This window comes from Pseudomyrmex gracilis, unplaced genomic scaffold (genome assembly GCF_002006095.1).
Source record: "Pseudomyrmex gracilis isolate BER0280 unplaced genomic scaffold, ASM200609v1 scaffold_30, whole genome shotgun sequence".
Classification (NCBI taxonomy): Eukaryota; Metazoa; Arthropoda; class Insecta; order Hymenoptera; family Formicidae; genus Pseudomyrmex; species Pseudomyrmex gracilis.
In genome coordinates, this window is record NW_018020614.1 from 863,517 (window position 1) to 888,525 (window position 25,009).

General features: G+C 40.6%; 3 protein-coding genes and 1 non-coding gene across 9 annotated transcripts in view; 2 read left to right on the forward strand and 2 right to left on the reverse strand.

Annotated features, from left to right (window-relative positions):
• The window catches only part of LOC109852533, a 62,192-nt gene extending 60,048 nt beyond the window's left edge, over window positions 1-2,144 (forward strand). For 5 of the 6 annotated variants that reach the window (XM_020423761.1, XM_020423762.1, XM_020423760.1 and 2 more), the window contains 5 exons: window positions 98-246; window positions 441-620; window positions 742-846; window positions 941-1,141; window positions 1,272-2,144. In XM_020423761.1, coding sequence (XP_020279350.1) covers window positions 98-246; window positions 441-620; window positions 742-846; window positions 941-1,141; window positions 1,272-1,433 — 797 coding nt within the window. In that variant the 3' untranslated portion in view covers window positions 1,434-2,144. Of the gene's footprint in view, window positions 1-97; window positions 247-440; window positions 621-741; window positions 847-930; window positions 1,142-1,271 lie in introns of all 6 variants that reach the window. The other variant, XM_020423766.1, reaches the window with a different exon arrangement.
• A 4,665-nt stretch (window positions 2,145-6,809) lies between these two features.
• Window positions 6,810-16,826, reverse strand: LOC109852488 (MD-2-related lipid-recognition protein-like). The gene is made up of 5 exons (XM_020423685.1): window positions 16,785-16,826; window positions 10,376-10,697; window positions 8,242-8,367; window positions 7,281-7,450; window positions 6,810-7,012 (listed from the first exon to the last, which is right to left on the reverse strand). Exons 1-5 carry the CDS (start codon window positions 16,824-16,826, stop codon window positions 6,929-6,931), a joined length of 744 nt encoding a protein of 247 aa, XP_020279274.1. The 3' UTR covers window positions 6,810-6,928.
• Trnas-cga lies at window positions 11,384-11,465 on the reverse strand. The gene has a single exon. It is a non-coding gene; the product is annotated as a tRNA-Ser (tRNA).
• LOC109852497 (echinoderm microtubule-associated protein-like 2) overlaps window positions 15,274-25,009 on the forward strand; it is a 37,734-nt gene continuing 27,998 nt past the window's right edge. Inside the window, exon 1 of the mRNA XM_020423698.1 lies at window positions 15,274-15,349. The gene's annotated coding sequence lies outside the window, so the exon portion shown is untranslated. The remainder of the gene's footprint in view (window positions 15,350-25,009) is intronic.

The following is a 25,009-nucleotide window of genomic DNA, read 5'->3' on the forward strand; positions in this document are numbered from 1 at the left end:
TGTTTTTTTTTTTTAGTCCCGCGATTAGAAGAAAATATTTTTGCGTGAGAAAAGAATTAAAGTTTTTTGTTTACGCAAATTATTGCGGATTTTTTAGTTTTCGGAATGGAAGCCGCCGATTTGACGTCCACCACGACGGGGCTCGATTTGGATTCGATGCTGGACAGAAGCGACTCCGATCTCAGCACGACCGACGCGAGAACGATCAGGAAACAATTGGAAGGGTTGGAAAATATGTACAGCGAGGTGAGTTCGCGTTTTTTATTTTATTTTATTTTATTTTATTTATAAAGATATTGAATGTATGTACTTCTCTCTTTTCCGTGTCGCGGTGAAATAGCGAAGTACGTGCTAGAATCAAGAGGCGCGCTCTTGCGCGCCAAGAGCGTAATTGAATTTATTTCACTTTGCATGCAAAAAACTTTTTTTTTTTTTCGCAGGTACTTAAATTGCTCGGCGGAAGTGTGAAAAAGAGGCGGAAAGCGAGAGGACTCACCAGTTACGGTTCGGTCTCGTCGTTGCCGACGTCCTCAGTCTCGTCCCGACCTGTTACCAGGCATCACGACAAACGCAGATCTCACGTCATCGACGACAGAATGAAGAAAGCCAAAGACATCAAGGTCAGCGAAGTTAAAATTCGAATAAACAAACTCAAATTTTTTATTATTCAAAACAATCGTTTGCTGAAATTTTCTCACTAAAATTTTCTCGTAATAAACGAAATAAATTCGATTCGTTTAGAGCATCAATAAGCGTTTCCAGCGACTGGAGTCGCACGTGGTGACTCTGGCGAGATCGGTGGCCCACCTGAGCTCGGAGATGAGAACCCAGCATCTCATGATACAGGTGAGAGAGAGAGAGACCCGTTGGAGGAGTTTATATTGCGATGCGACGACAAGGTAAAGTTTCCAACGATTCTACTACTGCCAGGTTTTCGCAGGAAATGGAGAGCATAAAGTGCGAGATCGCGGCACTCAGGACGCAAACGAGCATGGCAATGGTGAGGTCGCAGTCGCAGCCCCTGATCAAGGATGCGGAACTGCCGGCGCTCTCGAACCCTTCGAGAGTGAAGAAGTTGACCAAGTTCTTCGGCACGGAACCGCCCCTCATCAGGCTTTTCCTGAGGGAACTTGGGTATGAGGTGAGGAGGATATTTTTTATTCAAAAAAAAAAAAAAGAAGCGCGTCAAGATCTTTGACTAGAGTTTCTATTTTTCCTTCAAGAAAAGGAGAAAAGAAATAATTTTTGTCGTTTAATTTTTAATTGTACAGAAATACGCGACCGCTTTCGAGAAGGAAAAAGTCGGCATGGTCGAGCTACCGTACTTAAGCGAGGAAAGGTTGCAGAAAATGGGAGTCCCGCTGGGTCCGAGACTGAGGATCCTCCAAGAAGCGAGGATCTCGGTGTGCAAGGATCCGATTTACGTGGTATGAATACGTCCCCCTCCGGGCGATTCGAAGAAAATTAGAAGAAAAATCCAGGGGTTGCAGAGAATTAAAGAGAATGAACGAACAAGGAATTGTTGCGAGAAGAATTCGTTTTCCCGGCGACCGATGGATGTGTTAAAGGCCGTCCTTAAAAAGGAGCCTCGAGCTCGCGTTTCTTTGAGCGACGGTTTCTTCTTTTTTTTTTTTTTCTTTTTTTTTTGTTCTTTCTCCGTTTGTGCAATCGATAGCCGTCTGTGGAAGCTACGCTCGCTTATTGTAACGCGCGATTATTTCACGCAACGTCTTCTGTTCGACAGATTTGCTCGCGATGTCGCCGCGGAATTTTCGGAAGAAGGAGATTATATCGCCGCTGCACAGACGATTTGATTTATAATAAAAAACGCATTTAAAGAAAAGACGAATTGTCCGACACGCGAGTTAAAATTGTATCGCTGCTTAAATTTCCTTACACATATGCGAGCAAATAGAAGTCTGGAAGAGAAGAAGCTTAGATATTTATGTATCTCTAAAAAGGTACGTTATAAAAAAATTTAAACTTGCGCGACAGTTGCAGATTTGTTTTTGAAGAAAAGATTTTGATAATGCATGCTGTATGTTGATTATTTTAGCTGACGTCTGATTATTCGTTTCTGCGACAAAAATTTACGTCATCGCAATACTGTCACTCGTGAAACATATTCACACATTTTTGCATCGTAACTGATAACACGCTTCTCGGAATATTGCGAGGCTATTTTTGTTTACGATATCAGCAAACTCTCTCTCTCTCTCTCTCTCTCTCTCTCTCTTTCTCGAGTGAGAGATTAAAAAATTAAAAAACAAAACGTAAATCTAAGAAATAAAAATCGACACGTAAAAATCAGCACGTGCGACACTTTTGGCTCAAATTAGACGAAAAAGACGTGCGGAGATGCAGAAAAACGTGTAACGGTTAGAAAAATAAAATTGATAAATATAAAAGGAATATTGTGGTTCGCACGTTTAAAAAAAAAAACAAAGCGGAATGCAACGCATTCGACGAAGAGCGAAATGTGTGCGTGTGGGTGTGTGTGTGTGTGTATGTGTTTGGATAAGAAACGAGAAACAATATGGTTTACGAGGACCAATCAAAATGTAGATACCATGTGGCGCTATCGGTAGTTTGTTTTTTGCGGATTGATGTATCGTTGCCGCATGCAAAGAGAATAGGGCGAGCCAGTCGAGAACTTTGATTGTCTCCCGTGTTTTATATATATATATATATACGTTAAAATGATAAGAGATTAGTTTGTAGATTTAGATTTATGCACGCGCGGACTGAATGTCGACGACGACGACGACGACGACGACGACGACGACGACGACGACGATGACGACGACAACGTAAAATCGTGGCGCTGATTAAAATCGGCGATTAAAAGCTCGGGACGAGAGGAGCCGCGGGAACAACGAATCGCAAAGGTATGTTTGCCAAAGAAGACGTGCGGCCGTCGCGTATCGAAGTGATGCGGCCGAGATTTTTTCTTGAAACAACAAGAAACCGTAAATAATCCAACAAGAAATTGCTTTCATGCATTTTTGCTTTTCTCAACTCTGATGATAAATTAAATTAATGAAGCATGCAATAAAATCAGTGGAATACAGACACGTTTGTAATTATCGACGAACATATATATTTACGATATTATTTATTTATACGTTAATTCATTTTTTAATAAACATCTCGCTTTATTTTTCGGACGAAATACGGAAAACTGCACAAAGGCAAAAAAACCACGATTGAGAATGTTTGAAAAAAATGGCAGCGCGCGATCGCTCTTTCCTCTTCACTTCGCGATATTAAGTATTTCCTGCTCGCTTTGTATCTTCATTATTCTGAATTTCGGTCGCGTGGGCAGCATGCGCCGTGTAATGTCGATACCAAAGAATCGATACCTGTTCCCTCGTCGCGACAACAACGAATGAGATCGCTGGCTTTGTGTGCGATCGCGGAGTTTCGATCACGAAACGACGAAAGACACGCCACTTTGAAAACTCGGGGTAAATAGCACGCACTTTACTTTGTATTTGAAAAATATACGTAGAATATTCTCTCTCTCTCTCTCTTTCTTTTCTTCTTTAGATGTAGATAACAGTTAATTGACAAAATAAAACGTAGTATTAAACGCGTTGTTCGTATAATGATACATTCTAATTATATAGAATTTAATTGCGGTACTTTCAGCAAAATAAGCGCCACACGTTCGATGAGAGAACGCTAATCAAGTTTCTCTCAGCTGGTGCTTACACGTGTCTCCGACATTTCCAATTTGTTTCTCTTTAACATTTAAGCGTACTGTACAGTTACAATTATACTTCTCTCTCCTCAAGCAAATGTTTCTCTATTATAATATTATATTATTATTATTATTATTATTATTATATATTAATATTATTTTTTATTTTTAATATTTGTGTATTATTATAATATTATATAATAATAATTATTGTCATGTTGTTAAATCGTGTGTATTTAATAAAAACAAAAAGACACATTTTGCACAAACGAGAACACTCACCTTTCCTCTCGCACGCGAGAGTCGTCTCTGCATCGCGTTGATAAATTTCCAGCTGGAGCGTCTTTCGCTTAACGTTCAAGCGGCGGCTTTAAAGCTCAAAGAGCGACTTGCAAAATACTAGTCCGAGATATATCGCCGTTGGAATTAAAATTGTTATAATCACTTCCTCCAGTTGTTCTTTCTCATTCTCTCTCTCCCTCTCTCTCTCTCTTTCCGCCATTTTTTACTTATCAAATACACTTTTCTCTTAAACAATTTTTTACGTCTCTTCTCATTTGACATTTTTGTTACCGTAGGAACAAAAGGATTGTTTTCATCTTGTGACAAATAAATTGTTTTTCTATTGATTTTTTAGGAACTTCAAGCAATTTGTTTTTTTTTTCCAGAGAACATTACGAACATAACTATATCGATCGATCTTTCTCTCTTCCGCAGATGTTGGCGAAAATTCGCGGCGTTCTTCTTCGCCGCGTTTTCGCAACTTTCTGCCGGTCGTTTTCTTCGTGAATGAGCCGTCTTATTCAATTGAATAATTGCGCATTAACTGTTACAACGTACGGCGTACGGGTCGGCCGAGTAATCTGTTATTATGGCCCCTGACCTCGGGCCGCGCCGAGCCCGAGCCGGTAATCGGCGCTCCAAACGATAATTATTTCGCTTACACGGTCATCCTTCGATCGATAGCGGCAAAAGCGGATGAAGGTGCTCGGAAGTGGCCTCCTACGGTCCCGTCGATGGGCACGAGCTTTTTAATCACCGACGATCACGTCGCTAATTGCCCGAGCAATAAACGTCGCGCAAACGGTCCGAAAACGCTTTGACGAAGCGGCATGTAGTATATATATGTATATCGGATCCAAAATGGACGATGGTCCGGTGAAATTTCAGAAGTGCGAGTATTACACACGCGCGCGCGCGAGTAACGCACTTCCGCGTGAACAAAACGATCTCAGACTTCCTTCTCTAGCGCGCAAGTTTACGCGTTATTGAATAATTTTGCAGATCGTGAAATTGGCGCGAATGGAAATTAACGACGAAATTTCTCTGACGGAATAATAAATATAAAGAGATTGAAAAAAACTCAGCAATAACAATTTTAAAAATTCATCGAATATTTGTTTGTTTGCGCAACAACGTAAATTGAAAAATAATTAACAATGCAATTATCGCTCAACTTCGAAGCAATATTCACGAAGCGTTGGTATTTTTGCAAAGAACGCACATGGGAAGAGATCGAAGATCGAAGTCAGTCTCTTTTTCTCTCTTTCTCTCTCTCTCTCTTCGCGAAGATTCACGTTCCGCGCTAATAATAAATCGCCGACACACTATTATTTTCGTAGTTAATCATCAATAAATAAAGCAAAACATCAATCTCTCCGTGTCTCGGCGCCACTAATCTAATCGAAGTCGGTCGGTCGCCCAGCTGTGTACACACAGCGTGACCCTATATACGCAGGCCATAAACATAATTATCGTGGCGAGCGCCACGTGTGTGATAGACGTTAACCTCCACGACGACGACAACGACAAACGGAAGCGATATACCTTTGATCTTCTCTTGGCGCGTGTCGAAATTGTAAACAATAGAGGAGCAATTAAAAAAGAGATGACGATAATTCGTGTCTTCGACGAAGACGCGCGCAAGCAAGACCGTCGCTTTAACGAACCGACGAGCTTAACTCCACGGTCCGGATAGAAAATGAATGTGTGACCTATATATATATCTCCTTCGTTTTGTGATGAGAAATTGGGGTAATTCAATGCGACGCGCGGGGAAACCGTAAGAACGCGCGCGCGCGAGAGAGGAGTCTCGGCACCACCGTCGCCGATTGTGACACGCGCGTATTGTAAATTTCGACAGAATCGAGACGGCGAGACCGTCTTCCGGCCACTTTTATCAGGAAATGCACAATTTAACAATTGTGGCCAATTATTTTTCTAGCGGTCTCGTCTTTGATTGGCCATCTGAGACCACGCCACGGTACGCGGGCCTTCGCTCCGTGTGTCATCGTTGCGCGCCTCGGAACGCGAACGATCGTCGAACTCTCTTACGCATTATCTGTGTCTACCAAGGATGCCTCGCGGCACGGTCACAATCGAATCACGTGGTCGCGTAGACAGATTCTCTCTCTTCGGGAGGCTCGGGAGTTTTTTTTTTTCGCAATTTATTATTTATTTTGTTGTGTCGCGCCGGATATGTTGGTCATCCTACGTATCCAAGAGTCATATATAAACACGTATCTAACAAAAAAATTAGATAATTGATTCCCTCGAATTTATAATATCCTACCGAAGTCACGTTTCAATCAATTTTTTTTTCTTTTTTTTTTTTGCAGATAATTGTTTCATATAAAAGATTAAAAACTGCGATCAATTTACGTTCTCTAAACGCAGATATTCTCGTCGAGAGAGATGACATTTTGAACACGGACACTTTCCGCCTGGAGCATTAAAAATTTAAGTGACGTCTGGTTGGCGCAAAAAAATGGATGGCGTTTTATGTTTTACTCGCTCGAGAGAAGATACTGCTACTGTGTTCCATTATCTCTTATAAACGTCAGTAATGGATTACAAATACGCTTTACCTCGTGGGACGATGCTATTTATATGTATATATATATATATATACGCGACGAGGAATAATTGCGTTGTCGCAATCACCATAATGCATGTTTTCAATTTTTTGTAATTTTTTTTCTCATTGATAAAATGTACGCTTGTTACTTAACGTGCTTTCTCTCAATTGACCGTTTGTTGTTGCGAGATCAGGATTCGTTTTATATTTGGTTCTCTGGGCGGGAATAATGTAGAGACGAGAGAATAATAAAATTATCGTATCGCTAACACGAATACATTGTTTATTTCTTTAAATTACTGATCGACACATTACAGGCACATTACGAGGAAGAAAGTGTGACGAAGGTCAACTTGGAAACAACAACTTCATTTCAGCAACTTAATGGGGAACATGAAACAACAATGCTGCCGCTGTTCGTTCCACAATTTCCATTTGAGATTGTAAGTTCGCTGCAACAAAAGACACAGAGTATGGTTTTGAAATAATTCTTTAAGCTTTTTTGTGTTTTTTTTTCTTGGTGTCAGAAATGTGTTTTTTTTTGTTGGTCATGTGTTACATCTAAGCTTCTTTCGAAGCACTTCCGCGAGCACGGAAGTGCTGTTTTGCTGTCTCGACTCTCGGCTGTTTCGACTGACGTGAAATTTTTGATTTCGAACACAAAACGCGGTTGCGCGACGTATTTTGTGAAATAGCGAAGAGATGAGGAAAATATATTACCATAGGGAATTTCTTCGAGATGGGCAATATCACCGAGTAAGTCTGTTTCTGGTTCGGCGTAGCCGGGCAAGTTGTTGACTCGCACGCGTTACTCGACATACCCAGGAACGGCAGATCAACGACTTCGGACGCCCAGTACGCTCTGGTCTCTAAGTATTCTCCGCCGAACTCTGTGTAAAATACAATACGTACATGTCAAGCAGTGCAAAATGAATAATCCGCGATCAAACAATTCCCTTTGTGGAATTAAATTCAACAGAGAGCGAGTTGCACATAATTGCAATCAGAGAGAAGCAATCGCAGATGCAGATGCGCGAAATGACACGTTCAATCACAATTTCTTTGTCTGCTCTTTTGTGGAGAAATTGTAGGAATGTCATTGAATATCGTTTCAAAGTGAATTATATTAAATTTTCGAATTTCATTAAATTAAATTTCAAGATCGTTGGGTTTACACACGGCGGTACCGCGCGTTACAACGGGTTATGAAAATAAAAGCAACAACACGCCCTCTCTGTGCACGCAAATTGTGTGTGCGATATTTTTCCCATTAAAGTCTAAATAAGTGAAAACGCTTTTACTAGAGACTTTAAAGACTTACGGTCTCTCCTTCTGTGTTTTTCTTTTTCTTTTCTGATAAAAATAAAGAACTACCAGCCACTTCTCTTTTCTTTTAATAAGTGGAAGGAGCCTCTCCATTTAAAGAATTAAAACAGAAGCGTGAATTAAGAGCACTTCGCACGAGTTGCTCTTCGTATTTACGAGGTGTGCTCTTGTTCACTTACTTTAAACGCCGTTAAAACCTTAATTATTGCGTTAACGATCATGTTGTGTGCGTTAAAGTTACGACGTTAGAAGAGTATATAATTTGCTTGGTTTTCGGCTGCAAAGCTTTTTCAGATTTCTTTTTGCGACGCGTTTTCTTGACGCGTGTGCGAGAATATTTCAATTACATACTCACCAGGAGTAAAGTCGAAGCTTATGCTCGCATTGCGACCTTTCTTCAATCCGCAAGGCTTTCGCTCCTCGGCTTCTCTGCACGGATCTACACGCACCTCGTTTACGGTGCATGCTTCAACGACATCGGCTGAAAATAAAAATTAACCAGAAGATAAGATCGTTCTCCTTCAAAGAACAAACGGAAAATAAAATGTAAAATATACGTTTTTGTGAAATACATTTTATTTATTTCTTATATTCTACAGATGTCGATTAACTTCTTGTGGCTGGGTCACTTGAGACTCAACGTATATTTACTAAATTATATCCATACGCTATAAATATATTTAAATAATAAGGTAAATAAAATAAATGTAGTTTTAGAAACTTTAAAAAAATAAATATATATTTATATAGTATGTTTTATTTGTGTATGCGCGCGCGCGGAGTAATGACTTTTTGATTGTTCTATAAAGTACGGCTAAAAAAGTGACTCGCATCCATATTTGTCCGAAGGGTACGTCCTCCGAGTGTTAAAAATAACTTGTGAAAAATATTTTTTGCTTGCGTAACCTTCGGCAACGCAATTATATACGCGCTATCTTCGCGTATTGTCGTGAATATTCCGCGCTTGCTTACTTATCGTTAATAAAAACAACAAAGACAAAAAACCTCAATTACATTTTTCTCAAAATTATCTTCGCGAAAAATAAAGTGTCATTTTACTCCCGCATGGAAGAACCGAGATGAGATAAGTCGCGCGTAAAAAATCTCGAGGCTAGACGCGAGAGCAACAAACGAAGCGACACACGTGTTATCGATGGCGCAATTTTGCGGATCGGCGAAAACTAGTCCGAGAGAAACCGCGCGACTTAACGAATATTTTTCATCTGTAGGAGAGAGAGAGAGAGAGATAGACGAGAGAGTTACGTGTCTCTTCTTTCTTCTTCTTCTTACGTTCGTTTGCGCATCGAGTATTTTCGTCAAAAAAAAAGAAAAAAAAAAAAAGAAATTCATCGGTCGCTCGTGTTTTCTAACGCGTGTGAACTTCGGTCAAGTGAGAGAGAAAGGTCCGAAATTGAGCCGATGCTGTTTCAATCCAAATGATCTCTCTGCTTTGTTTGCATGGAAGAGAACAGACACACATTATTGCCTTCAATCTTCGTCTTTCTTCTTCGCTTGTCGCACGTTTATAGATCTTAAGACGGTTATATGCTGTTTGTTCGGTATAGCTTTTGTCCGCCAAGACAAACCACAATGCGTCCTGCGCACGCATTCTCCGTTTTACAATGGAATGGAACGAGAATTATTATTACCGTAATACTATTCAAACCTGCGCGCGGATGCGAACGTGGATATTTTCTTCCTGAGATTAATTAAAGATAGGTCTCTGGAGTCACGGCGGAGAGAAAAGATGTTGCGAGTGAATTAATTTGAATGTTTTTAATTCTATACGTAAATTCACAAAAATACGTTTCCACTCTTACCGAGTTCTTCAGTCTGTACAACAAGAAATAATTTCTTTAAATTCAACATTTATCGAGCGAACAAGTGTTACTCGTCTCAAAATCTTCGCCGTCTCGCTCAAGTTCTTCTTTTTTCAATTAATTTTCTGATGTTTGGGATTAATGAGAGAGCGTTTTATTTCAATTTTTCTCCCGACTTAAAAAAGAAATTACAATTCGATAAACAATTCTTACGATCGCGCGCGTGCGCGTGCGCACAGATTTATAAACCGAATACTTCACACATCGACGATGCTCGTTAAATAACCTTACCCCGAGATACCACGAGGAAATAAAAATACGCAACGAGAAATCGCGTCATTCCGAGAAAGCCATTCCAGAGTTTAAGATTATTATATACGTCCGACTTATTTACGCGCGCGATCGATGCATCGTAATCGCGTCAAACCGCGTAAAAAGTTCGTTGTTCCGAGAATGTGGGAAAAAAAAAACGCACTCGAATCGCGGTAACAGTCCGAATGACGGTATAAAAAAAATATTGTGATCCAAACAACGCGATTTAATATTCTCTTGTTTTTTCGCGCTCACGACGATTTGTCAATCGTCCACGCGTCGAGAAACGTGTCACCTATTTCCGAGTCTTTCTCGCGTTACTGCGTCTCGGTTAGCGCGAGAAGAAAATATACTTACGATCGGGTGGACACGATGTGAAATGAACAACTTCCGCGTAGACGACGGACAAGACCAGGGCGGCGAGCACGATGTTTCGGTTCATCTTTGGCGAACGGTGGTTCGTAGTCAAGTGAAAGAAAGCCGCCGTGAGGGTCAGTCCATACTCATCGGAGATAACGAAGCGAGAGAGGGTGGTAGTGGTGGTCGTGGTGGGGCCAGAGGTCAATTGAGATAGTGGCTTAATCGCGACTGAACCTAAATGCGCGCTGGACGTGTCTCCTCCGCCGAGGAATTCGTTCGTCACCGTCGAGTTCCCGTCTTTTTTTTTTCCTCGCCGCGGCTAGACGGGACGGACGCTTCTCTCTGATAATTCTGTCGTAAACTTATCGTAAACCGAATGTTTGAGGAAAGTCTGATAGTGTGCAAAAACTGTTTCCTGTCGAGAACGAGATTCGACAATTTTATCATCTCTCTGACTGCTTGTATCTTAAAGTTAACTCTATCTTATGTGAACGTATAAATTTTGTGTGACGACGAGTCTGAAATGCCATCTGATTGATGATTATTTCAGGTGTAGCTGAGTACGGATACAGAGCCAAGAGATAGGTATGAGATATTTTTGAATAATTTTTTCTAGGTTTCGAACAACAAATGAACAATAAATTAATATTATAATTTATAACTGCGTTAGTTACCTAATTAATTTTTTTAACATCCATAATATTTCGCACACACAGCTTATGTGAAAAAGAACAATAATAATATAGATACGTATGTAAAAAAATAAAATAAAAATAAAATACGTATGTAAAATAATAACAATGTCGATAAAAATGCCAGAATTAATTGCGTAATGATTCAAGATCCCAAGCAATCGATATCAAGAATGACAATAAAATTTATTTAAAATCAATAAACTGATAATACACAATTATGTTCGTATGCAATCGTGTCATTATATCGATTACGTAATAATTATGTGCGAAAAAAGAACGGGGTATGGATTTAGTTAAGAAAAAAAATAATCGCTGCGGACAGGATTCGAACCTGTGCGGGCAAAGCCCATTGGATTTCGAGTCCAACTCCTTAACCACTCGGACACCGCAGCTGCTGATAGGAACGTTATGTACGAGCACAGATAAGTCGACTCTGTTGTGTCAGCGACATTAATGTTAAATTAATTAAAGAAAGATATGTGCATTTTTGCACGATATCACGTATAAAAACTACGTTTGCTTGGCAAATACGAAATAAAATCAATTTTACAATAATTTACCGCGAATTAATTGAAGCGACACGTGTACGTGTATATCGGCAACAAATAAGTGAAAATAAATGAGATCTTATTTTTTTTCTAACAATATTTGTGATTGTTTAAAATGTGAAACAAAAATAATTTTTATGTAAAATATTATTACTTTGAGAAATTAAATTAAAAGACTTGTGTCAGTTGTATAAATAAGCATTAAAACGTTTTTAACGGATAAATCATTTTGCATTGACTCAAAAAAATTGATAATATTTTATTCTCTCTTATCTCTCTCAGTTCTCTCTTTCTCTGAGATGGCGACATCTGTTGGCAAAATGTCAAGTACGTCTTCCTTCGTGAAACTCGATTGGTAAATACTGAATATACGCAGCTCCTTTGCGAAGATAACATACCGTATACAGCACTATTAAATAAATTATCTCTTTTGCGCACAATATGTCGCACAATATCAAGTGTAAGATAATGTTTGAAAAAAAATCCATTCGCGAACATATAAAACAATATACAATTTGAAACTTGAATTTCAAATAGCAACATCGGTTGTTAAGTGTAAAAATGTATATAATTTTCAATCTTTATATTTTTACGCAAAAGAAAAATCGCACAAATTAAGTGCCAATTTATCGCATTTTCTACACTTTTATGAAGTTGATGGATTCGCACAAACCGCTCGCGTGACAAACAGACGTGCGGGATCTATCAACGGAGCGAACAACGAACACCCGCGTGAAGCGCGTTTCTAGAAGATGCGATTGATGATTGATTAGTGGAAAATGCGATTTAGCGCAACTCGCCACCGTTCTCTCGTCTGCGACATCTCCATTGTGTCACTTCGTGACTCGTTTTATGGCGCATGTTGCGCGCCTACGCAGTGTCATACGAAAAAAAAAAAAAAAAAAAAAATATCCTCATAACGCAATTATAATCGCTCGTGACACAAAATTGTCCTTTCCACAGGGATTATTTCGTAATTTAATACCCGCTGTTCGTTACGCTTATGTGACACACGTAATTCACTTTAAGAGCTCATAACTCATGACTCTCCTTCGAGTTTCCTCGCGACGATAACAATGCGGAGGAGGTTGAAATTAATTTAACACGCGCGTAAGACCGATGTCGCAAATTGCGTTACATAAATTTCTTCTCTCTGTATCGATGTTTTCACAGCAGATAGATGTATTTCATTTCGACGATCGTGTCTAATTACGTAATCGTTTGTATTATTAAAACGAGAAAAAAAAAAAAAAAAGAACGTGGCGCCGTATCTGATCACGCGGGGAAAAGAGACGACGTCTCTGCGAGCGCATTTGGTAAAAAAAAAAACGATCGATCTTAATCGCACGTCGATTATGTCACGTCGGTCGCGGTCATCGCAGGAAACAGAAGCTATATGTGAAAATTATACAGATCCGCGTGTGGGCGGATTTGCATGAGAGACGACACAAAAGCTGTGTGTTGCGGCGTTCTCTCGGGATGCGCGCGAAACGCTTTCGGAATGCGAAATCGGTCGGATGATTTGAATGAGAGAGGATTGCGCAAAAAGAGCGGGCTCGGCACTTTTACTTCGCGCCGAGGAGAAAAGCCGTTAAAGGAAGTGACAGTGTTGGTCGCCGGATTGGAGTGTAACCTACATTCGATATATATATACGATCGAATTCGATCTTGTGTAAAGTATCTCTTTGCGATCTCCTATTACCTCACTCGCGCGGTTCTTCATTCGCGCGTCTAACTTTATAATGGAGCGTCTGAATCGAGATGTTCGGCGAGATTCCTCTTTTTGGTTGGAAAACTTTTAACGTTTTCGAGCAAACGTACGCGATTTTGTTTTTCTCGTTATCGAACGGTAGTTGATGCCGAGTAAGGTCGCGTAATCAATTTAATAAACTGATATGGAGGATGCGCGCGCGCGCGCGCGCGCAATTAATCTTCGTTCCAGGAAAAGCTCAACCGCGCGAAACCATTCACGGTACATTAATGATAGACTAGGGATGCGGCTATAAAGAGAAGCATAATGAGGAGCATCAGACGAACTGCCGAGTGTATGCATATATAAGAAAACGCAATAGCTCGCGTTTATCGTCGTCGTTACCGCCCGCCGCCAGGCAGTCTGCTTTTGAATATATTACGCAAAGGTCAACACACGTGTGTGTTCAAAGCAAATGTAATTTTATTGTTATCAATTAAGTAAATGTAATTATATTGTTATTAATTAAGAAAAATACGGTTAAAAGTCGAATTTGAAACGCTTCGATTTTCAAGCTATTATACTGTTCGATTTTTAATTAATTACCATTAAGTTAAATGTCTCAATGATCGGACATGTATACTGGATATTAAAAAAAAACAATTATTAGGGAATGTAAGCTCTCTCGTTGCGCGAATAAATGCGAAGCGCGCGCTCGTCAAGTAGAAATGCGGATATGAAGAAGCTCCGTGTCGGAAACCGCGATCGTCGATATTTACGAGAGCCGGCGAAGCGTCAGTGAATTATCCGGCAACATTTGTTCGACATATGTTTCTTCCGGATTCGGGAAGAGAACCGGTTCTCTTCCATAAAGCTCCACAGCTCAATTCAGGGCCAATTCCGCAGTGAATTCCAATTAACATTACGCCGCGCATAATTATTGAACATGTCTATCGATCGCGCATCTTTTATTCTCGATTGTTATCTCCCCATTGTTCGATTTTCCGTTGCAAGATTTCAGATCGCTCGTTTTAAATATTACGCCAAATGTTCCGATTAGTTAGTTCAGTGCAAAATATTAGAAATCTTTGCGCGGCTGAAAGTTCTTTTTGTTAATTAATTACTTAAAAATAACTCAAAACTAGTAACGAATAAAATGTTTTTTTTTCAAATACCTCCCGGCAAAGTGACGCGTGGGATGTGGTAAAACTGAATAAACGATTCAACACACAACAGTGTTAAAGCAATAACTTCAAACATTAAAAATACAAAACAGAAAACTTTGACAAACTTGACAAACAAAACACTGACAAAAAATATCCGGTTGTTAGCTTAACGTGTTCACATTAAATTGTTTTTCGCGATGGTTTTGAATCGCGTAACATTTTGTTTGTTTCATACGACCGCGTTTTTTTCCAGCATAGCTCGGAAAATCTATGAACAAAGGAAAATAAACTCTGTCACGTTTGCTTATTTGGAAAGCGCAACCTCTCTAATGAATCTTTTGAACGTGTACTTTGCGAGAGTTTTCCTCCCATCCGTAAATTCTCTCTCTATTGTACTTTTTATATATATAAAGAGTAACAATTTTAAAATGGCCCGGTAATTTTAAACGCCTCAGGGAAGGATTACCTGCACTAACTGTGCAGGTAATTGGCGAGCCGAGAGAGCGTCTTTCGTGCGGCAGCTTACGCTCCTGACACGTTTCTCTCGCCGCGGCGTCACACCTGTTGCCCTCGGCAGGATACCGACTCGATACGCCACTGGCCGTAAACCGCTGGCACGGCTCACCTGTTGGCCTCACCAGTGCTAGCTGGGTTCTCGACCGCGCGGCACCTTTCGCCCGGCGTTTGCTTGACGATCGTTTGCTCCGATCGTATCCTTCGAGTTTTCGCGTGTGTTGTCCAGGGAAAAAAAAATCGAACGAATCGAGGCCCGATCCCGCCGGTTGGATCCTTCGTCTCTTCGGAAGACAGGAACCGGAAGGAAGTGTGACCCGAACGAAGAGGAACGCGACGCGGCTGCACCGGACGAGAAGGTAAACGAGAAGAGGAGGGAAGAAAGACGGAGGAGACTAACCGGTCGGCCGCTTTCCGCGGATTCCTGAAGCCCCCGTCTCTCGGGGATTGTATGCAAATATCTCGCGGAAACGTCCTCGCGCGCGCGTTGCTGCCGGTCAGGAGAGCGCGTTCCCCGGGAAAGAGTCTTTCTCCTCGCGCGTCGCGGATTTCTGCGATCGCAACATCAGGTACGAGGCAGATGTGTATGTGTATATATATGTATCAAAGAGTACATCGCGCATGTGCGTTTTCGCGACACACGAGAAATGATAGTCACACTCCAGGCCGGATCGCTCGTGTGTATCGAGTTATTTATCGAAGCGAGAATCGTGCATGGAATTTGCACCCGATGCGCGCGCTCGTTTCAAGAACAAGAACACGAAGAACATTTGCTTACTTATTGAATAACGTGTGACGGATGACGAGACAACGCGGTAATGCGCTTTCTCCTGGTGACAAAATTCCTTGACGAATTTTCGAGGTCGATTTCTCTTGCGAGCGAAGCGCCGCAAGTTAATGAGTTATCAATACGCGTTATCAAATAAGTTCGATTTTCTATGCGCGTGGTGGTAGAGATCGAAGAAAAAATTTGAGATAAAAAGAAGAAAGACGTTTTGTTTGGAGTCGCGCGAGGTTTCCAATATGTTTCGCAACAAAAGCCGTAATTAATTTCAATGCAAATTGCTCTCTGACGGCATCAGAAGATCCAAACACCTTTAGTCAGACTTATTTAAAGACGCCGTGCTTACTTCGCGATTGATGGGAAGCTTCGGGATTACGGCACTCTATCGCGCAGATAATTAATAGAGATAATACGTCGGCAGTCTCACTTTTGATCATAAAAAAATGGATCACGTTTGATAAAACGTGTTTTAACTTGCTGCGTTTAAAATGACGCGTTTTGCTCGCATTAAATCGTTCATTTTATCTCTCGGGAACTAAATTACAAATATTCTACGTATCTTCGGAGCGCGATGATGTAAATGCAATATCTTCGTAAGTGCGTTCGTGTAACATACATTTAAAATCACTTATAGTTCGAATTCCCGTGATTCCGTTCTCAATTTAATTTGACAACACAGACGAGAGTTTAAAAAAATTTCTATCTTATAAAAAATCTTATTTTTATCAACAAAAAATATTTGGTTAATTATACAAAAAACACATCTCGAAGTTATTAAAAAATATTTATGCCTCGCGCTCAGTAACATAGAAACGATGGTCAACGCAAAGGTGAGCCGAGTGTTTTGTCACCGGTTGTTTCGCAGCGTCGAAAACCGCACGCGTTTCCGCTCCACACACGCTCGCTCTCGTATTCGGCGCGGAATGGGACACCACCGTGGGTCGAAGATCTCGAGCACGAGATGCTGCCAATTACACGAGCCGTTCCGACAATGAGCCAACGGCGCTCACCGGGTTTCTCACGACATTCACCGGCGTAATTTCTCTCGCCATTGTCTAAGTCGTGACGCATAAAGAGAGTGAGTATCTCCCATGGCGAGTTCGCGACGAAAAAACGGAACATAACGGTGCGGGCGAAAAAATTTCGCTCCGTTGTGTCGCAACGGTCGCGCTTCTTCCTCGATCCAAAAAAAAAAAAAAAAAAAAAAGCGACGTGAGTCTCGTTTTTTTTTCTTTATCATCAACGACGCGGCGTAAAAATAAACGTCTCGTCATTGCGACACACGACGACGTAACCGGACTTGTCGATTACCGCGCGCGAGATAACGCGAGATAAGCGCAAAAAAAAAAAAAAAAGAAACGACTAAATTATAACCGACGCGATCGCTGGAATCGCATTCTTTATATTGTACTTACTGCTCGCTCGAGCGGGACACACGGCGCAAAAGTTGCGAACGTGTTTACGACGCGTTTCTGAAGACATCAAGGAGAAAAAACATGACAAAGTCAAAGAAATGTATATTAGCTACAAGATAACGAAATATTTTCGAGAACACACGCGCGTTCCGTGAACGCACGCGCGATATATTTAATCCTCTTCTTCCGTGCTATTTTAAACAATTTGCTTTTGCGACGCTTTGAGAAAATGCCAGCGTTAATAATAGCCGGGATTGTTGCGCAGGTACTTTGATCCCTTTTTGTAAAAATAATTCGATTCAGAAAAATTCTAATTTTGACCTGTGTTGAATTTATTTATTAAAATTACGAGCGTGTGTGTTTAAATTTTTTTCTCATTTTTTCTCAACGTCAAGCAACTTTTATTTTTATCGAGAAAAATAATAAAAACCAAGTAAGAACCAAGCGCTGCATGTGCGTGCGAAAGATTTTAAAGTGTAAATTAATCTACATTATAATTCGAATTAAATTCAATTAGAAAGTCTATATCGGATGTTTCTTTACATCTCGTAAATGGAAACGATATACCTTTTATCTCTCTGTGAATTTTAAAAAACACCATCGCGATGTGAAATATCTCGTGAACAGGAGTCGAGCTCGGACTTTTGTTTGTTGTCTGTCGAAGGATCTTCTTCTTCGGTTTCTCTTTTTAAAGGACGCGCCACCCGAGTCCTTTAGATAAATGTGGAAATTTCTTTATTTTTTTTTTTTTTTTTTGTTAGACTTCTTTATGGAACAACATATATTTTCACCATCTGATAGGTGGTTTTATATTTCACTTATAAGCGAATTCGATCCGTGAACGTGAAAAACGGGCAGATGTTGAGAAGTAGCCGTACCGATGGAAATTGGATCCGAGGAATGTCAGGCATAGAATACACAATGGGGAACGCGCGTTTTCGTGTAAAAATGCAGCGCCCCGTTCTAATGAGCGTTCTTCTCTGGTTATCTGCGCCATTCCGATTCGAAACCCGGCGAGAGTGCGCGTCGTGCATCTCGATTATGCGCGAGAAAACGAGATAGCCTTTTCATAACGTGACTTCAGGTCGATAGCGGGGTTTGAGTAAATTTGCTCTTGCGTTTTAAGATTGCGACGTGATATCGTGTAATATCTCCCGCGGCTTTCTAAGCCTTACACAATGGCGGATTATAGTCGGGAGGTGAGAAAATTAATTTACACCTTAAAGAATTGCGCTGTCTGTTTTTACGCTTTTATCTTGCGCCTGTGGAAGTTCGCTATTTTTTTCTAAGACGCAACAAAAATTATACCGGCAATAAAACTCAACGCTGTAAAACAAATTGAAAAGATAACAATATATAGTTCCGCAAAAACTTATTTATTTAAACAAACATGGAATTTTTATGATTAAAAATTTCTAAAAGAGTAATAGGAATTTGTCAAATTTATCGCTAGATTTACAAAAGTCTTTTTAGTTTCGTTCAGAACAAAATACAATATCTCAGCTTCTTGCTTTCACGTGTTCCCGCAATTGTGTTTTAAATCTCATCGCGCGAATTTTACGCGCGAAGCAAAGAAAAGAAATCTAGCAAATGACACGAATAAGCGATAAATACAACAGCAGGCGCGCCGAGATAAGAGACTTAGTTTTTCCGCAACTGTTTGTTTGCAGCAAACTTTAAAAGGGTCGCTCGCGAATTTATTTTGCGGGAGTGCAGGGTGTGCGAAGGTTCCCACGGGATCGCGATTAGCTCTCGGTGAAGGAAATCGTGGTGTCCTATCGCACTTCCTTATCTCTCTGTTTCTCTCCCTTCTCTCGTAAAAATAAAGCGAGAAGGCGCGCTCTCGTGTCGAAAAAAGCTCGTTATTCGCTTACGATAAAGTGTCAAGGCCTTTCTCTCAAAAGTCCGTGCTTAATTATCACCGTTTTCAGACGGAACGACCTTGGGAAGAAAACTTCGGAATATCGCAGAAGCGTTGAAAATTCGCGCGAAAAAAATTGTTGCAATTCAAAAAGCGAACAATTAAAAAATAATGGCTCAATTAAGAAGCGAATGGGATGATCCGACAAGATTTTTGGCAAGGTTTTCTCGACCTCGAAACGGCACATTTCTAAATATAGTCTAACGCGGCGGCTATAAATTAACTTTCGACCCTGACTGGTCTACTAGCGAGAGCTCTTCTCCACGCTTATTTCTTCTGCCACAAAATAGTTTTTGCCTGAATACACAACCGCGCGAACGGTTTTCAACTTCATATCGAAACTCCGGCTCTAAACAGAAATGTTTTCGGGAATTCCGCGCGCGCGCGAGTCGGTTTTTTCAACGTTCCGCTGTTTCACGAACATTGCGGTGAAATATTAAACGAGATACAATCGCTCGCTCAAGAAAATGAGTGTTCGTTCGAAGAAAGTTTCATTAATTTTGATCTCGAATTTTGCAATTTACAAAATCATAGTGAAATATCATCGCGTAACCGCGTGTGTGAATTTGCATCGCGCGCGCACGCGCGATATGAAACGATATTTCGAGAGTTTCGCGCGATACGTTCGCGCGTGTTGAATCGCGCGAATTTAATGAATGCAGACACCTACCTTACCGCGATCGCTATGCGATGAACATCGAGGTCAATCAACTAGCGCGACGCGAGATGGTATGCGTTTGCACGTGCGTAAATTGACACTTACGTAAATGACTTTTTTCTATATACGCGCGATCTGTGCTGTTTTCTGCGATTTATTTCGATAAAAGCACCGATGAATTATTTATTTGTGCGAAATCGCATTCGTGATTTCGCGGTCTGTAAACCGCTGAAAGATATCGGCAATTAATTTCAAAATATCGCGAAGAGAAGTGTTTAGCGGGATATCGATCGAAAGTGATTAATTAATCACCGTGGAGCTTGTATGTGCAAATGTGAATTAATCGCACGAAAGGATAAATATATGTTCGCACTTTGTGTGCGCGCAAAACATTAAACAGCGCATAATTTCGCGAGATAACTGAGATCATTGACTGATTGATGCGCACGTTACTGGAGTGTATGTTAAGGGGTGTACGTTAAAAAAATGTTGCTATTATACCAGACCAACAAGAACAAATTGCTGAGTCTACCGAAAGTTTTGTTTCATTAGCAAAACGTTTTGTGAACAAGATAAAAAATATTCAATAGGCTTAAAGCAAATTTTTCTTGCCGGCCGTGTATAGCAACTAATCGCTATTCTAGAGCAAACTTTTTTTTCCCGTGTACTATTTATGCGCACAGCAGCGAACGGGTTGGAATGATGAACTAGATTAAAGTTTAGAAGTTTAGCCTCGGGCTCGAGGGAAGAAAAAATACAATTGCCTCTCGACGATTAGCAAAGGATTTACGGTCTGTGAAGCAGTGGTTTGATTCAGTTATTAATTATCTGGTATTTTGTTTCTCTCAGAAACAGAATCGGGGAATAAAAGACCAATTAAACATCAAAGAGAAAGAGTTGAATTATTATCTTTAATTAATACATTTAGATAGAAGCGCGCCTCGAGTCGATAGATACCCGAAGTGAGTGGAAGTGCGATGGCGTGATCGAGCGCGCGAGTTTTCGATCTTGGTGGGCTCGCTTTCTCATCTCCGCTCACCTGCAATAATCATCGGTGCGCGAAATAGAATACATTACGCAACGCCTTGGGATTGAAATATTACGCGCGACGAATTTCGACGCAAAAAATGAATGTTGTTTTATTGTATATACGCGCGCGTTTTGCCGATAGCGAGGAGAAACGCGCCGAGTGTGTTTCGCTCGTTCTCGCTATCTTATCGTTTCGGAAAACGTGTGCGGATAGAATGCGGGATGCAACGCGATTTCGCGACCATTAAACGCGTGAAATTACGTTTTCTCGAACGTAACAAAGTTTTCGTATTGATTCCGTTCGTCGCGCTGATGTAATCCGCGAAAAATGCTTATCGTCGCCGACTAATAAACGTTTATCGCGCCACGTCGTTCGTCACGGACGAGAGAAGTGGACAAGCTTGAATATTTGCATAAAAGAGAATACACGGATTTTCAACTATCTAACATCCTGCCGCAGCTCGTTATCCTCCGAACATAATTCAAAACAAGTTCGCCGGTTTCTCTCCAAACGGGATCGCGCGAATCGATCGACGTCGCTCTTACGAAGCGCGGCGAGTCTTCCATCCTTTTCGCAAACTCTCGCAACCGTCTGTCAATTTTTAACGACGTATCTGGATAATATCATAAACGGAAAGTTTAATAAATTGCTTGAATCCTCTTAAAGGATCGTCGGATTTATTTATTTCACTAAAAGAAATTATTTATTGAAATATTCTCAGTTTAATTTATTTAAATATAAAAAAATCTATATATATATATGTATATATACTTATAAAAACTGTCAGCGATGCTCATTGTCAGTCCGTTTCAGAGAATCTTTTCTCACATCGACGGATGCGGATCTTCTCTTGCTTTTCTTGTTTGAATTCGATTCGTCAACAGACAATCAATTTATCGAGTAGGAGAAAAGGAAAATATTTGTCATTTCAGGACGCGGTCGCGCAACTATAATAAATTTAAACAGAAATTAACAATAAGGAAAGTTTAGAAAAATAAGTGCGCGATAAAATTTATTTATAATTCGCATTTGTTTCTCTCTCTCTCTCTCTCTCTCTCTCTCTCTCTCTCTCTCCCTCTCTCTCGTATTTATTATTTTGACGCACGCTTTCATGAAGGCGCCATTAACGCGAAGGATGCCGCTCTGAAATTTGCATAACACTCGCCTACGCTTTGTCAATTGGAAGCAGCGCTAAACACGGGACGCGAACGCTTTAAGCGTAATTTTCTCATGATTGACGCAACTCAACGTAATGTTCGTCGTGGTGAAATTAAATAGTAATTACGTCGATTCGCGTAGAATTTTGTAATTATCAAAAAACTTGTGATTTTCCGAACTTCAACAAGAACAAACAGCCGGTTGCGAAAAATTGAAGTTGAAATGTTTGACATCGAAGAGCTGACATAAAATGCGCTTTTGTCGCTGCAACAACAAAAAAAAAAAAAAAAAAATAATGTGTCTATTTTGTACAACGCGCGTCGCGTCAGGGGTCAAGATCGCCATTACGACGCGATGCCTCGAGGATGCAACGTGAGTAGAAAGGGGAAATAGGTACGTGATTAGAAACTAGACACACGATACAGTCGGAGGATTCCGCACACGCGTGGTCGTTTTATTTTAGCGCTGACTGCGCGCGCGGCCATTAGCGCTTCGGGATGAAACCACCGAAATTTACATAACATCCACCTACATATTCGCGGTATAAAAGGAAGTTTCAAAGCGAACATACCACGGAGATTATCCTGCCGAGGAGATTCTTCACCCGGCGGCGTACGAGAATTACGTAATATCGCGCGTGTGTTATTTGTTAAATTATACAAGTGTAATTTTTTTTTACAGTAATTATATATGTAATATTAGAATTGTATATATAAAATTTTTAACGAACAACAACGAAGGGCAACCGTGCAAGAAAAACGCGCGAAAATAGCAATTCGAGCTTGCAAAAAGCAATAAAACAAAAGCAAGACCGTTTTTGACAGCGCGATATTTGTCTCGCGTGCGTTTAATAAAAAAATGAAGATTAAATTGCACCACTGCAACGGAAATTGAATTTCGCGCAGTTCGCGCAAACGAAGAATCGATTATCGTACGAGGTCGAGGTTGTTCGCGGATCGATTATTCCACGTTTCGTGAGTAATAGTCCTTGTTTTTCCACGTGTGTCAATGTTTAATAATTTCAATTCAGCGCTGACGACATACCGTACGGCAATAGTGAAGTCAGTGCAAACGTACAGTAGCGTACGTTGTGCACACTACGGTATTCTCCGTCGCGTGTCAATAATTATCCGATTTATCCGACCACGTATTCTTTGTACAGTTACTGTTTTTATTAATTTGAAAAAGAGAGAAAAGGTCAGAAGCACGGACTGGAAGATAGTGTAGATTTTTTTATTTAAACACACTAAGTTCTATGCTTTTAATGGTATTTTTTTACTGTTTTGAAAAAAAACAGAGCCATATTTCTTGATTAATTTTGTTAATCGATTCTCTCCGTCGTACGTTAGATCTTGACGTTATAGTTCGTTGCGAGAACCTTCCTTCTCTTATTCTCGCAGTGTGTATTTTTTAAGTTCCAAAGTTTTGAAGTAAATAGTTTCAGCAGACGTTTTTCTAAGAACACTTTTTTACTCAGGGGAAGATTCTCTCGGCGAATGTGTACACTGTTCCCCCTGATTCGTCGTTTGCCGAGAAGGATCGATCCGAAAAAGCTCCGATGTTGTAATAGGATTTGAGTCTCGTGGGATCTCTTGACTCTCGATAAACTCTATCCGAGCCACGCTCCAGTTCGTTAATCTTGATAAATAAATTACACTTATTCACGTATTGCTCACAACCAACAACTATAATCGAATTAGCTCAGGAGCTGCTTACAAGCCGCGGGACTGTTTGACGGGAAAGTGTATCGCAAGCGTAAATTAATTAGCGGGAGACGGAAAACACGGAATTTTTTCGCGACGTTGTGAGAAAATAACGCAACTAAACTTTATTTAGTAATTTTCTTAAATTCTCTTAACTATTGAAAAAAGTGTCCTATATAAAAAAATATATTTGGACCGCGAAGTGATACCGCGTGATGACCGCGTGCGCGTTTTGATATCAAATGAATATCGCATCTATTGTGGCCTCTTTTCCGCGTTGCCGATTGTTCGGTTGGTTGATCGAGTCGAGTCGAGATTGAATTAAATCAGTAAAATCGAGAGAGTAAATAATGACAGAAAAGCGATTTTGACAGTTCGTTGTATACGTGGAGAAAATTAAAAACGTGACTAAGATAAAGTGACAAGAAAGAGTAGAAAAACAACATGTGACTAAAGTAACGTGGCGGTAATTTATATTATATATAACATTAAATAATATATACTATACATATAATTAATTATATATTTATGATATTATACTTTATATTGTATTAAATGTATTATATATATATTACAGTAAGGTCACTGACCTCAGTCACGTAACCGCGGCGGGGTCACTGACCCCGGCAGCGCGATCTTGGCGGGGTCACTGACCTCGGCCGCGCGGCCTTGGCGGGGTCATTGATCTCGGCCGCGCGACCGTGGTGGGGGGAGGTCACTGACCTCGGCCGCGCGACCGTGGTGGGGGGAGGTCACTGACCCGGCCGCGCGACCTTGGTGGGGGGGCGGTCACTGACCTCGGCCGCGCGACTGTGGTGGGGGGGAGTCACTGACCCCGGTCGCGTGATCTTGACGGGGTCATTGACCTCGGTCGCGCGACCGCGGCGGAGTCATTGACCTCCGCCGCGCGACAGCGGCAGGGTCACTGACTTAGGTCACGTGATTATGGTATGTGTGTGTGTGTGTGTATTATATATAGATATAGAATATCATAAAATATATATAATATTCTCTTTTTTACTCTTTTCCTCACGTGACTTTAATCATGTGTTGATTTTTCATTCTCTCCTTTTTCTTTTATTTTCCAAGTTTGATTTTCATGCGTTATTTCTGATATCCTTTGTATGTACATTATGTGTGTGTGTGTGTATTATATTATTTGTAAGACGTATATACTAGCTGTCATTGCAGTGACAGATTGTGTTCACTGACACTACACGTTAAAATAAAAACACAATAATAGCGTGCGCGTAGTGCACGCCTGTATTGTGCTAGGGCTGTGTTCAGTTAAGCAAGATGGAACGAACTAATGCAGGAAATGCAGGAAATACAGGAATTGGAACTAATGAA